Source organism: Oncorhynchus mykiss, chromosome 9, assembly GCF_057628025.1.
Source record: "Oncorhynchus mykiss isolate SJ-2025 chromosome 9, ASM5762802v1, whole genome shotgun sequence".
NCBI classification, from domain to species: domain Eukaryota; kingdom Metazoa; phylum Chordata; class Actinopteri; order Salmoniformes; family Salmonidae; genus Oncorhynchus; species Oncorhynchus mykiss.
In genome coordinates, this window is record NC_143030.1 from 75,076,056 (window position 1) to 75,090,328 (window position 14,273).

At 48.9% G+C, this 14,273-nt stretch overlaps 1 protein-coding gene across 1 annotated transcript; it reads right to left on the reverse strand.

Moving 5' to 3' along the window:
• Positions 1 to 209: 209 nt before the first annotated feature.
• On the reverse strand, positions 210 to 14,006 carry LOC149981345 (uncharacterized). Its single transcript, XM_090185397.1, has 2 exons — positions 13,921 to 14,006; positions 210 to 5,984 (listed from the first exon to the last, which is right to left on the reverse strand). The coding sequence occupies exon 2, from the start codon at positions 5,215 to 5,217 to the stop codon at positions 1,867 to 1,869; it is 3,351 nt and encodes a 1,116-aa protein (XP_090041523.1). The 5' UTR covers positions 5,218 to 5,984; positions 13,921 to 14,006; the 3' UTR covers positions 210 to 1,866.
• Positions 14,007 to 14,273: the final 267 nt, after the last annotated feature.

Sequence of the window (14,273 nt, forward strand, 5' to 3'; positions counted from 1 at the left end):
GACCCAACCAAATCATGAGAAAACAAAAAGATAATTACTTGACACATTGGAAAGAATTAACAAAAAAACAGAGCAAACTAGAATGCTATTTGGCCCTAAACAGGGAGTGCACAGCGGCAGAATACCTGACCACTGTGACTGTCACGTAGAGTAGGCCAGAAGGCTAAACTGGATAACCTAACCTCTATCAAAATAAAAAGACGCAAAAGTTATTCTGTGCAAAGGTGTTTATTTACAAGTGATTCCGGAACAAAAGACAACAGTACTGCCATCAACGTCTACCTTATGGGACAGCTTAAAAACAATGCTGCCCCATCCACAGCTCAATCCAAAAAATGCCCCCCTTAGAGACTGGAGAGAGGCTCCTTTTGTAGGGCTAGCCCCTCCCCTCGGAACAATTAACCCTAATTAATTAATCAATTTACAATACAAACCTACATTTTCCATGAACTAAACATACTAAAGGATATACATTGCAACACGGTTTTAAACAATATCACAACATAACATTTACAACATTACATCACTACTGACAATATCTTTCAATATGCCCATATGCATTAATGAGCCATTTGGGACAGGCACTATAAAGCCAACCCAATTCCCTTAGCTCAGGTCCTTTTCCAGCATACCCGGAAGCTACAGAGATGGAGAGAGAGAAACAGAACAAACAAACAATGCGCTCATCCACAACATTGATAAGTATAATAATTATTGTATCTCTCAAATATGAACATTGACAAGTGTGACATGCCTGCACCAAGACAGAAGTTAATTTGTGTGTCGACCCACATTGTTAACTTAATGGCGCAGGGAGGAGTGATGAATATGTGTGTGCGTTAAAGAACCAAATGCTGCCCGCGGCCAGTGACGGACTTCTACGTCACATTACCTTCCTCCTCTCCTGAAGCGACCATGTTCGGGAGCCTTGATAGGTAGTCCGCAGTAACGTTCTCTTTTCCTGCCTTGTGACAGACACAGAACCTGAAGGGCTGGAGCTCCAGATACCACCTGGTCACACGAGAATTCCGGTCCTTCATGGTCTGGATCCAGGTCAGTGCTCTGTGGTCCGTGTGCAGGTCAAATTCCCTCCCAAGAAGGTAGTAACGGAGGCTATCTAGGGCCCACTTTATAGCCAGGCACTCCTTTTCGATTGTAGAATACCTGGTTTCCCTGGGCAACAGCTTCCGACTCAGGTACAGCACAGGAAGCTCTTCTCTTGGCTCCCCTTGGGCCAGTACAGCTCCAATTCCTACAGCCGAAGCGTCCACCTGCACGAGAAATCTCTTCTTAAAATCAGGGGTCTGGAGAACAGGGAATGAGCACAGTCGTTTTTTCAGTGTCATGAAGGCTTCCTCACACTCCTCAGTCCACTTCACAGGGTTGCTGGCCCCCTTTGAAGTGAGGTTGGTCAGAGGGACAGCGATGGTCGAAAACTGTGGAATGAATCTCCGGTACCACCCTGCCAGACCTAGGAAGGACTTCACCTGTGTCTTGGTTCTGGGTTGAGGGCTATTCCTGATGGATTCCACTTTCTCCACCTGAGGCCGAACTTCACCCTTACCCAGCTGGTACCCCAGGTACTTTGTCTCCTGTTTCGCCCACTCACACTTCAGGAGGTTAAGCGTGAGGCCTGCTTCATGGATCTTCCCCAGGACGCTGCTAAGATGCTGTATGTGCTCCTCCCAGGAGTGGCTGTAGATCACCACGTCGTCCAAGTAAGCAGCACAGTAATCGTCACAGTCCTGGAGGACCTTGTCCATCAGCCTCTGGAAAGTCGCAGGGGCCCCATGAAGGCCAAACGGCATGACCTTGAACTGGAACAGGCCCATTGGCGTCCGGAATGCAGTGTAGGCCTTGGATTGTTCATCCAGGGGCACCTGCCAGTACCCTTTGCAGAGATCCAATGGTGATGTAATGAGCTCTACCTATTCTCTCCAGTAAGTCGTCAATGCGGGGCATGGGATAGGCATCAAACTGGGAGATGGCATTCACCTTACGGAAGTCCATGCAGACGCGCAAAGAGCCATCCTTCTTTGGGACAATGACAATAGGGCTGCTCCATTCACTTGAAGATGGCTCGACAACATCCATCTCTATCATGGTGTGGACCTCTTCCTTGAGGGCTACCACCAGCCTCTCAGGCACACGGTAAGGATGCTGGCGGACAGGGTTCTGGCCAGGTTTCAAACGAATTACGTGTTCCAGGACTTTGGTTCTTCCTGGTCTCTGACTGAAGAGGGCCGGATACTTGCCAAACAGCTGCTTCAGCTCATCTTGCTTGTCTTCTTCCAGGTGAGCCAGTATGACTTCTGCTCGTTCTTTCCATGCCTCTGTGACCACATCCGACTCATCCTCTTCTACTCTGCGGACCAGAAAGGACTTTCCTTTGGAGAGTTCCTCTTTCTCCTCCCAGGCCTTGAGAAGGTTCACATGGTAGGTTTGCTTCTTCTTACCCTTGTCCGGGTGCAGCACCTCGTAGGTCACTGGGCCCATCTTCCTCCCGATTAGGTACGGTCCTTGCCAATGCGCAAGGAGCTTGCTGGTAGACGAGGGAAGGAGGAGCAGGACTTTCTGTCCTGGCTCAAACTCTCTGTGGCGAGCGTGCTGGTCATAGCCTCTCTTCTGGGCCTTCTGGGCTTGCTGAAGGTTTGCTCTAGCTTCCTCTCGGTACCGTTCCAACCTGTCTCGCATCTGGAGGACATACTGGACAATCCCCTGTCCTGAGGTAGCTACTGGGGAACCTTCCCAGCACTTCTTCAGCAGGTCCAGTGGTCCTTGCACTGGCCATCCATAGAGGAGTTCGAATGGCGAGAAACCTGTCGATGCCTGAGGCACCTCCCTGTAAGCAAAAAGCAGAAAGGGTAACCACTTATCCCAGTCTTTCCCAGTGTCAGCCACAAACTTCCTCAGCATGTTCTTGAGCGTTTGATTGAATCTCTCTACGAGCCCATCCGTTTGGGGATGGTAGGGAGTAGTCCTCAAGCCTTTAATGCCCAGCTGTTGGTGGAGTTGAACCATCAGTCGCGAGGTGAAGTTTGTCCCTTGGTCCGTCAGGATTTCATCTGGGATTCCTACACGAGAGAAGAGCTGAACAAGAGCACTGATTATTTTTGGAGTGGTTATGGAACGGAGTGGGAAGGCTTCTGGGAACCGGGTGGCATAGTCACAGATCACCAATATATACTTGTAACCTGCACTACTCTTCTCCAAGGGTCCAACAATGTCCATTGCAATTCTCTTGAATGGGGTAGAGATAACTGGCAGTGAACATAGAGGAGCCCGTTCAGACCTACGGACAGCACTGGTTTTCTGGCACGTGGGGCATGATTTGCAGTATTTTTGTACATCAGTATACATGGAGGGCCAAAAGAAACGGGAGCCTAGCCTAAGATAGGTCTTATGTTGCCCTAGATGGCCTGCCCATGGAACTGTATGTGCAAGGTTGAGAACAAGTGGTCTACAGGTAGATGGCACCACCAACTTCCTGCTATCTGCCTCTGACCCAAGGTAGAGTATGTTGTTGTCTACTGTGTAAATCCCCCCACATGAAGATTGACTGTCCCCAGCTAAGGCCTTGTCAAACAAACATTTCAAGGTTGCGTCAGACTTCTGCAGTGTAGCAAAATTTTGTGGAACATCCCATTGCACCTCTAACCCAGACACATCAACTACAGGTACAGGGGTTCCCACATACTTCTCAAGACGCCGCTGGCGGCGTGACTTTCTGGGCCCTTTGGTTCCCCCCTCGCACAGACTATCACACAAGTCAGGCAGAGGTTGTAAACCAGCTTTGGCCTGGGCACGAGTGACAACTGAACATGCCATCTGAACATCAGACTGGCAAACTGACTGCTCATATAACTGACCCCCCACACTTCCCAACAGATCAGAGAGTACAGGCACATCCCTCCCCAAAATCATCTCAAAAGGTAGCTTCTCCATTACCCCAACTTTGAGGAGGTATTTCTGACCCTGAATCTCAACTGTGAGCTCAGCTGTGGGCTGCTGTGACTGGTCACCATGGACACATTGGATCAGTGTCTGATGACCATAATCAATGTCATTAACAGGTACATTACCTTTTCTGATCAATGACAGGGAACTGCCGGTGTCAATCATTGCAGTAAGACTTTTACCATTCACTTTTACAGGTACCAAGCATGACCCTTCCTGAGTCTGTCTATTCTGAACACCATCCCCCTCTCTGGGTACATAACAGTAACCTGAGAGCTTGGATTTACGTAGCGGACACATTGAAGCTTTGTGCCCCTGCTGCCGGCAGTAAAAACAGGTCAGACCCCTCCCATCAGAGCGAACTGCATGATCCCGTACCTCCCTCCCAGACACATAACCCCCAGAGTTACCTCCACCATCTCTGGCGTTTCTGATGTCCCTTGTGTCTCTGAGACTCCTTGGAGCGGGTGCTGCAGGTTGTGTTGGGCCCCCTTTACGTGCATTAAGATACTGCAGTGCAAGCTTGGCCGCCATAAGACCGTCCTTGGGCTCGTGCTCTCGGACCCAGGTTCGAATGTCGTGTGGTAGAACTTGTAGAAGTTGCTCGAGGATGATGACCTCCCCGATTTCGTCCTGTGTCTTCTCCCCCGGTCGAACCCATCGTCGGTAGAGACCCTTGAGGCGGTGGTACGTCTCTGTCGGTGACTCACCCGATGGCGTTGATGCAGCTCTGAAGCGTTGACGGTAGGTTTCCTGTGAGATGTCAAACTTCACCAGCAGCGCTTCCTTCAAGCCCTTGTAGACATTGGCCAGCCCCTCATCCATTGCTGTGTAAGCCTCTAAGGCCTTGCCCGTGAGCAATGGGACAAGCCTGCAGGCCCACTCTACCTCAGGCCACTGCCACGTCTTAGCCATGCGCTCAAACCTCAGCAGGTAGTTTTCAATGTCCTCCCCCTGCTGGTATGAGGGCATCTTTGGCTCCTTCCTCAGGAATGCTGGAATCTGGACGTTAACACTGCTGGACTGGTCTCCTGGTGCTGGCCTCATTACTGCTTGGGGTGCCTGCTGTGGAGTTGAAGTCCCTGCTGCATCGAGCCTTTGTCGTCCTGGTGTTGGAAGACCCAATCTTGGGCTCTCACTGACGAGTTCCGCCTGGTGGGGAGCTGTGAGGATAGATTGGCGTAGGCCACGTAACTCCTGCTTGAGGTCTTCGTCCCTCCTCTCAAGGCAGGTGAAAAGTTGCTGAAAAAGGGTTACCATGGTTGGGTGTGGTTCTGGTCCCCCAACTGCTCCTTCAGTCAGCAGCTCACCCAGTTATGGTTGTCTTTGGCCCCGCGGTCGGGCTCCTAGTTTCTCATACTTGACCTCTTCTTCTCCAGACGATTCCATGGTATTCCACTCCGGTTCAACTTCAGGTACCTTTTCTGACAGTTGCTGCTGTTGCTGAGAACGCAATCCTGTACGCATTCCTTTACCTCTCTTGTTGGAATTCACTGATTTGCGGTACGCCATCCCACCACTGCCACCATATGTCACGTAGAGTAGGCCAGAAGGCTAAACTGGATAACCTAACCTCTATCAAAATAAAAAGATGGCGGAGCCGCAAAAGTTATTCTGTGCAAAGGTGTTTATTTACAAGTGATTCCGGAACAAAAGACAACAGTACTGCCATCAACGTCTACCTTGTGGGACAGCTTAAAAACAATGCTGCTCAATCCAAAAAATGCCCCCCTTAGAGACTGGAGAGAGGCTCCTTTTGTAGGGCTAGCCCCTCCCCTCGGAACAATTAACCCTAATTAATTAATCAATTTACAATACAAACCTACATTTTCCATGAACTAAACATACTAAAGGATATACATTGCAACACGGTTTTAAACAATATCACAACATAACATTTACAACATTACATCACTACTGACAATATCTTTCAATATGCCCATATGCATTAATGAGCCATTTGGGACAGGCACTATAAAGCCAACCCAATTCCCTTAGCTCAGGTCCTTTTCCAGCATACCCGGAAGCTACAGAGATGGAGAGAGAGAAACAGAACAAACAAACAATGCGCTCATCCACAACATTGATAAGTATAATAATTATTGTATCTCTCAAATATGAACATTGACAAGTGTGACATGCCTGCACCAAGACAGAAGTTAATTTGTGTGTCGACCCACATTGTTAACTTAATGGCGCAGGGAGGAGTGATGAATATGTGTGTGCGTTAAAGAACCAAATGCTGCCCGCGGCCAGTGACGGACTTCTACGTCACAGTGACTGACCTAAAATTAAGGAAAGCTTTGACTATGTACAGACTCAGTGAGCATAGCCTTGCTATTGAGAAAGGCCGCCGTAGGCAAACATGGCTCTCAAGAGAAGACAGGCTATGTGCTCACTGCCCACAAAATGAGGTGGAAACTGAGCTGCACTTCCTAACCTCCTGCCCAATGTATGACCATATTAGAGAGACATATTTCCCTCAGATTACACAGATCCACAAAGAATTTGAAAACAAATCCAATTTTGATAAACTCCCCTATCTACTGGGTGAAATTCCAGTGTGCCATCACAGCAGCAAGATTTGTGACCTGTTGCCACGAGAAAAGGGCAACCAGTGAACACACACCATTGTAAATACAACCCATATTTATGCTTATTTATTGTATCTTGTGTCCTTTAACCATTTGTACATTGTTAAAACACTGTATATATATATATAATATAACATTTGTAATGTATGTGTAATGTTTACTGTACATTTGTATTGTTTATTTCACTTTATATATTATCTACATCACTTGCTTTGGCAATGTTAACACATGTTTCCCATGCCAATAAAGCCCTTGAATTGAATTGAATTGAAAGAGATGTGGAGAGTGAGAGAGATGGGGGAGAGAGATAAAGAGAGATATGGGGAGAGAGAAAGAAAGATGGGGAGAGAAAGAGAGATAGGGAGAGATGGGGAGAGAGACAGATGGGGTAGATAGAATGAGAGATGGGAGAGAGAGAGAGAGAGATGTAGATATAAAATGACATGGGAGGGAGAGAGATGGGAGCTAAAATGAACTGAGTAAAAGAGGAAGAGAGATGGATAGTAAGTGAGAGAGGGAGAGAGATTGAAAGAGAGAGGTATGAGAGGTAGAGAGAGAGGGCAAGTGGCATTGGGGGAAGGGGTAATTATCCTGGGGGTCAGCTGCTTTCTCACCTAGCTTAACTGCCGCGAAATGAGCCGAGGCCTTCAGGGAATTAACGATGCGTATTGGGAGCAGCCTGCTGGAGTGCTGAACTCCTCTTTCTCTCAACATACACGTGCTTACGTACAGACAAACACACACCCTTGTGATTAATCTCCGTCTCTTGCACTTCATCTCCCTGTCCTGACACCCTCTCTCAAGCTAACACCATTGAAGTTTTTATTACAGTCACTAATGTACTCAGTTTTGTGCTGCTTCCGTAAACTCTAAATGACTCGCTGTTTCTATCAGCCCACATCCCTCTCCTACTTCTCTACCCTTCCTCTCCTACTTCTCTACCCTTCCTCTCCTACTTCTCTACCCTTCCTCTCCTACTTCTCTACCCTTCCTCTCCTACTTCTCTATCCTTCCACTCCTACTTATCTACCCTTCCTCTTCTACTTATCTACCCTTCCTCTCCTTCTTCTCTACCCTTCCTCTCCTACTTCTCTACCCTTCCTCTCCTACTTCTCTACCCTTCCTCTCCTACTTCTCTACCCTTCCTCTCCTACTTCTCTACCCTTCCTCTCCTACTTCTCTACCCTTCCTCTCCTACTTATCTACCCTTCCTCTCCTACTTCTCTATCCTTCCTCTCCTACTTCTCTACCCTTCCTCTCCTACTTCTCTACCCTTCCTCTCCTACTTCTCTACCCTTCCGCTCCTACTTCTGTACCCTTCCTCTCCTACTTCTCTACCCTTCCCCTCCTACTTCTCTACCCTTCCTCTCCTACTTCTCTATCCTTCCTCTCCTTCTTCTCTACCCTTCCTCTCCTACTTCTCTACCCTTCCTCTCCTACTTCTCTACCCTTCCTCTCCTACTTCTCTATTCTTCCCTCTCCTACTTCTCTACCCTTCCTCTCCTACTTCTCTACCCTTCCTCTCCTACTTCTCTACCCTTCCTCTCCTACTTCTCTACCCTTCCTCTCCTACTTCTCTACCCTTCCTCTCCTACTTCTCTGGACTACTCACCCCTTTCTTCTCAGTTACTCAATTCCTTACCTGTCTCTCTCTTTCTGTGTCTCTCTCTTTCTGTGTCTCTCTCTTTCTGTGTCTCTCTCTTTCTGTCTCTCTCTCCCTGTGTGTCTCTCTCTTTCTGTGTGTCTCTCTCTCCCTGTGTGTCTCTCTCTTTCTGTGTGTCTCTCTCTCTGTCTCTCTCGCTGTCTCTCTCTCTCTCTCTCTCTATCTCTCTCTCTATCTCTCTCTCTGTCTCTCTCTGTGTGTCTCGCTCTCTGTGTCTCACTCTCTCTGTGTGTGTGTGTGTGTGTGTGTGTGTGTGTGTGTGTGTGTGTGTGTGTGTGTGTGTGGGCGTGTGTGTCTCTCAGGAAATGCAGCTTTGTCTCAGGTTCTGATGGTGAGCAGTGGTTGCACAGCCTTTCCTCTACAGGGAACCAGGTTTTCCTGTGTCTACCCTTCTCAATGGCAAGACTGTGCTCACTGAGCCTGTACTTTGTCAAGGTTTCTAAGGTTTTGATCAGTAACCATGGTCAAATAGTTTGCCATGGTGTACAGTCGATTTAGGGCCAGATAGAACTGCATTTTGCTTTGTGCTTTTGCTTGTGTTTCCCAATAAGCAATGTAGTTTTGTTTTGACTGTGTTGCAATTTGTTTTATTCTGATTGATTGGATGTTCTGGTCCTGAGGCTTCAGTGTGTTAGTTGAACAGGTTTGTGAACTCAGCCCCAGGACCAGCTGGATGAGGGTACTCTTTTCTTTGCTCAGCTCTTGGCATTGCATAGATTGGTAATGATATGAGAGGGGGTCACTGTATTTTAAATGTTTTCAAAACTGAATTGCTCCTTTTTTTGGTTTTATTAATAGTGGATATTGGCCTAATTCTGCCCTGCATGCATTGTTTGTAGTTTTCCTCTGGACATGTAGGAGAATCTTAAAGAACTCTGCATGCAGGGTTTCAATGGGGTGTTTGTCCCATTTGGTGAAATCTTGTTTTGCAAGTGCACCCACACCTCACTGCCATAAAGTGCAATTGGTTCAATGACACAATCAATTAGTTTAAGCCAAATTTTAATATATATTTCAATTCAGTTTTTTAATGGCATAGAATGCCCTGTTGCTTTCTCTCTCAGTTCATTCATTGCCTCATTAAGGTATCCAGTTGAGCTTATTTTTAAACCTAAGTAATTGTAGTGTGTGTGTCACGAATATTACCGAAGGTGGCTACCCTTCCTGTTTGTGTGGCGCTCGGCGGTCGTCGTCGCCGGTCTACTAGCTTCCACCGATCCTTTGTTCTGTGTTCGTTTGGTTTTACCTGTTCATTGTTTGGTTGTTAGGGTGGGGTTATTTAAGTTTGTTTAGCCCGCTTCTGTTTGTGCGGGCTTGTTCTTCTGTATTTGTGAGAGTGGTTAGTGTTTTGTTGGGTTTTCTCGCTGTCCTAGTATTTCACATTAGGGGACTATTTTGTTTTATAGTTACACCTGTGTTTGGGTATACTATTTTGTTTTATAGTTACACCTGTGCTGGGTAATACTATTTTGTTTTATAGTTACACCTGTGTTGGGTATACTATTTTGTTCCTGTGATTTTTTAGACATTAAAGTGTGTTTTTTCCCGCATCCTTTGCTCTCTGCGCCTGACTCCACACCCATTCACTCATTGAGCGTTACAGAAGCCCGCACCTATTATGGAGTCAGCAGGAGCAGCGACCACCCCTCTCCCCACGATGGAGGAGAGAGTCCTTCATCACACGTCCATCCTCCATCGCATCGGATCAGTGATGGATCAAATGATGGAGAGGATGGACCGTTGGGAGAGGAGTGGTCTTCCTACTACCCCACCTACCCTCCCACCAGCAACTCTACCATCTCCCCCAGCGGGATCCGGTACCAGCGGGATCCGGTACCAGCGGGATCCGGTACCAGCGCTCTGCGCATTACGCCTCCGAGGGAGTACGAAGGAGCGGCGGCGAGGTGTCAGGGATTCCTGCTACAACTAGATCTCTACCTGGCCACCGTTCGGCCGGCTCCCTCGGACGAGGAGAGCGTGAGTGTCCTCGTCTCTTGCCTTACGGGTAAAGCCCTGGAGTGGGCCAATGCTGTCTGGAACGGGCCCGACTCAGCGAGGAGTTCACCCGCCGTTTCCGGGCCGTGTTCGATCACCCTCCGGAGGGCCGAGCGGCGGGTGAGTGGTTGTTCCATCTCCGGCAGGGGACAAGGAGCGTGCAGGACTTCGCACTGGATTTCCGGGACAGGGCCCTGATAGACCATTACAGGTGTAGCCTGAGAGAGGACGTCTGCAGGGAGCTGGCTTGTCGGGACACTACGCTCAGCCTGGATGAACTGATAGACCTGTCGATCCGGTTAGACCATCTGCTAGCTGCTTACGGACGTTCTGAAAGGGTCCTGTTAGTTCCACCTCCTGACCCTCCCGCTCCTATCCCGATGGAGCTAGGAGGGGCCGCATCTAGGGAGATCGGAGGAGGAGGCTCCTCGTGTACCAGTTGTGGCCGGAGAGGGCACACTTCAGGTCAGTGCTGGAGGAGTTAATCTGGGAGTCGAGAGGGCAGGCAGAACACTCCTTGGTTACCCCAGGTGAGTCAGCACCACACTCTCAGAGTTTCTGGTTGGTCATTTTTTTCCTCTCTCCAGCATAAGGCGCTAGTAGATTCAGGCGCAGCTGGGAACTTTATAGATTGCGGACTCCCTCAGAGGTTGAGGATTCCGTTAGTTCAGGTAGACCCCCCTTTTCCCGTGCACTCTTTAGATAGTCGACCATTAGGGTCAGGGCTGGTCAGGGAGGCCACAATTCCTTTGGAGATGATTACGTAGGGGAATCATAAGGAGCGGATTAGTCTGTTCCTTATCGATTCACCTGCGTTTCCGGTGGTGCTGGGGATTCCCTGGCTGGCTATTCACAATCCAACGATTTCGTGGAAACAGGGAACTCTCCAGGGGTGGTCTGATGAGTTTTCAGGCAGGTGTGTAGGAGTTTCCATCGGTGCGACAACGGTGGAGAGTCCAGACCAGGTTTCCACCGTGCGCATTCCCGCTGAGTATGCCGATTTGGCTATCGCTTTCAGTAAAAAGAAAGCGACCCAATTACACCCCATCGACAGGGGGATTGCGTGATAGACCTCCAGGTAAACGCTACACTCCCCAGGAGTCATGTGTATCCTTTATCCCAGGAGGAGACGTTGGCTATGGAGACATATGTCACAGAAGCTCTGGGACAGGGGTACATTCGGCCCTCCATGTCACCCGTCTCCTCAAGTTTCTTTTTTGTGAAGAAAAAGGATGGTGGTTTGCGTCCGTGTATTGATTATCGAGGTCTCAATTCCATCACGGTGGGTTTTAGGTACCCACTATCTCTCATCGCTACGGCAGTGGAATCATTTCACGGAGCGCAGTTCTTCACGAAACTGGATCTCAGGAGTGCGTATAATCTGGTGTATTCGGGAGGGAGATGAGTGGAAAACCGCGTTTAGTACCACATCTGGCCATTATGAGTACCTCGTCATGCCGTACGGGTTAAAGAATGCACCAGCTATCTTTCAATCCTTTGTGGATGAGGTTCTCAGAGACCTGCACGGACAGGGTGTGGTGGTGTATATTGACAATATTTTGATCTACTCCGCTACACGCACCGCGCATGTGTCTCTGGTGCGCAAGGTTCTTGGGCGACTGCTGGAGCATGACCTGTACGTGAAGGCGGTGAAATGTGAGTTTTCCAAACGAGCCGGTTCCTTCCTGGGTTATCGCATTTCCAGCTCGGGGGTGATAATGGAGGGTGACCGCGTCAAGGCCGTGCGTAATTGGCCGACTCCAACCACGGTAAAGGAGGTGCAGCGGTTCTTAGGGTGTGCCAATTACTACCGGAGGTTTATCCGGGGTTTTGGTCAGGTAGCAGCTCCTATTACCTCACTGCTGAAGGGGGGGGCAGTGCGTTTGCAGTGGTCAGCAGAGGCGGACGGAGCTTTCCGTAGGTTGAAGGCGCTGTTCACTGAGGCGCCGGTGTTGGCGCATCCGGACCCTTCTTTGGCGTTCATAGTAGAGGTGGATGCATCCGAGGCTGGGGTTGGAGCGGTGCTCTCACAGCGCTCGGGTACGCCACCGAAGCTCCGACCCTGTGCTTTTTTTTTAGAAGAAGCTCGGGCCAGCGGAGCGGAATTATGATGTGGGGGACAGGGAGTTGTTGGCTATGGTTAAGGCCCTGAAGGTGTGGAGACACTGGCTTGAGGGGGCTAAGCACCCTTTCCTCATCTGGAGGATCAGTATATCCGATCAGCTAGGAGACTGAATCCTCATCAGGTAAGGTGGGCCATGTATTTCACCAGATTTCGTTTTACAATCTCGTATCGACCAGGTTCCCTCAACACTAAGGCCGACGCGCTGTCCCGCCTCTATGACACTGAGGACCGGTCCATCGATCCTACTCCCATCATTCCGGCGGCTAAGCTGGTGGCACCAGTAGTATGGGAGGTGGACGCGGACATCGAGCGGGTGCAAAGGGAGGAACCTGCGCCTCCACAGTGTCCAGAGGGTCGTAGGTACGTGCCGCTCGCTGTTCGTGATCAATTGATTTGATGGGCTCATAGTCTACCCTCGTCGGGTCACCCGGGTATTTCAAGGACAGTGCGAGTGGTGGCCCACCTTGGTGAGGGATGTGCGATTCTCTCCTGTTCGGTGTGCGCCCAGAGTAAGGCTCCTAGGCACCTGCCACGAGGGAAGTTACAACCCCTCCCCGTTCCACAATGGCCGTGGACCCATCTATCGGTGGATTTTCTTACTGACCTTCCCCCCTCTCAGGGGAACACAACGATAAAGTGTGTTTTTTCCCGCATCCTTTGCTCTCTGCGCCTGACTCCACACCCATTCACTCATTGAGCGTTACAGTGTTCAGTACCAATTGAGAACTTTGGTCTAATTCCCTGAGATCTGGATCTTCTCTGGAAAATCATTATTTTAGTCTTTTTGGGGTTTACTGCCAGGGCCCAGGTCTGGCAGTACTGCTCTAGCAGGTCCAGGCTCTGCTGTAGACCATGTGCTGTGGGAGACAGCAGGCATAGTTCATCTGCGAAGAGTAGGCATTTAACCTCTGAATTGTGGAGACTAACATCAGGGGCTAAGGATTTTTCTAGAATAGTTGCCAATTTGTTGATGTAAATATTGAAGAGTGCAGGGCTCCGATTGCAACCCTGGCGAAGGCTCCGCCCCTGGTTAAAGAATTCTGTTATTTTCTTGCCAATTTTGATGCTGCACGTACTGCCAGATAACATTGATTTAATTATGTCATATGTTTAACCCCCTACACCACTTTCAATAACTTTGTAGAACAGTCCTGTATGACAAATATGTCAAATCAATTTCAGTTGTGCTTCTTTTGCCATTTGCCTGAATATATAGTTGATGTGTTTTACTGCCAGATTGATGCCTTCCTTACTGTGAGTGAATGTGGTCTCCAGAAAGTTATCTAAGAGTGTTTGGATATGTTAATTACCAGTTGATTTCTGTTATTCTTCCATGCTGTTTTGGGCCCATCTGTATGAATTTCTGATGTTGTACAGCTTACTGAGCTATGAATGTGTGGTTGTTTCCATGTCTGTTCTTTTGAGGAACAACGTAATTTGGCTGTGATCAGACAGAGGTGTTAGTGGCTTGACGATGAATGAGATGAGAGAGAAAGGGTCAATGTCTTTAATCATATAGTCTACTGTGCTGTGGCCAAGAGGTGAGCAGTAGGTGAATCTCCCCATAGAGTCCCCCCGTAACCTACCATTGACACTAGTACAGACCCAGGTTTCTACAGAGCTGCAACAGATCCCTTCCGTTCTTGATGATGGTGCTGTCACTGTTGTTTCTATGGGGGAGATGAAGACAGTTAGAAACAGTATGGCCTGTAATAAAGCCTTCCCCTCTTGTGCTCGTTAGATCAGGTAGTGTTCCTGTGTGCGCATTTGTGTCCCCACAGATGAGCACATTTCTCTGGGCCTGGAAATGGACGTCTCTTCCTCAAGGGTGGGGAAGATCTCCTCTGAGTAATATGGGGATTCTGAGGGGGGGGGGGGATCTCCTCTGAGTAATATGGGAATTCTGAGGGGGGGGGGGGGGAATCTCCTCTGAGTAATA

Coding starts and splice junctions, on each gene's coding strand:
- LOC149981345 (XM_090185397.1), bottom strand. CDS start 5,217: ATGGTAACCCTTTTTCAGCAACTTTTCACCTGCCTTGAGAGGAGGGAC.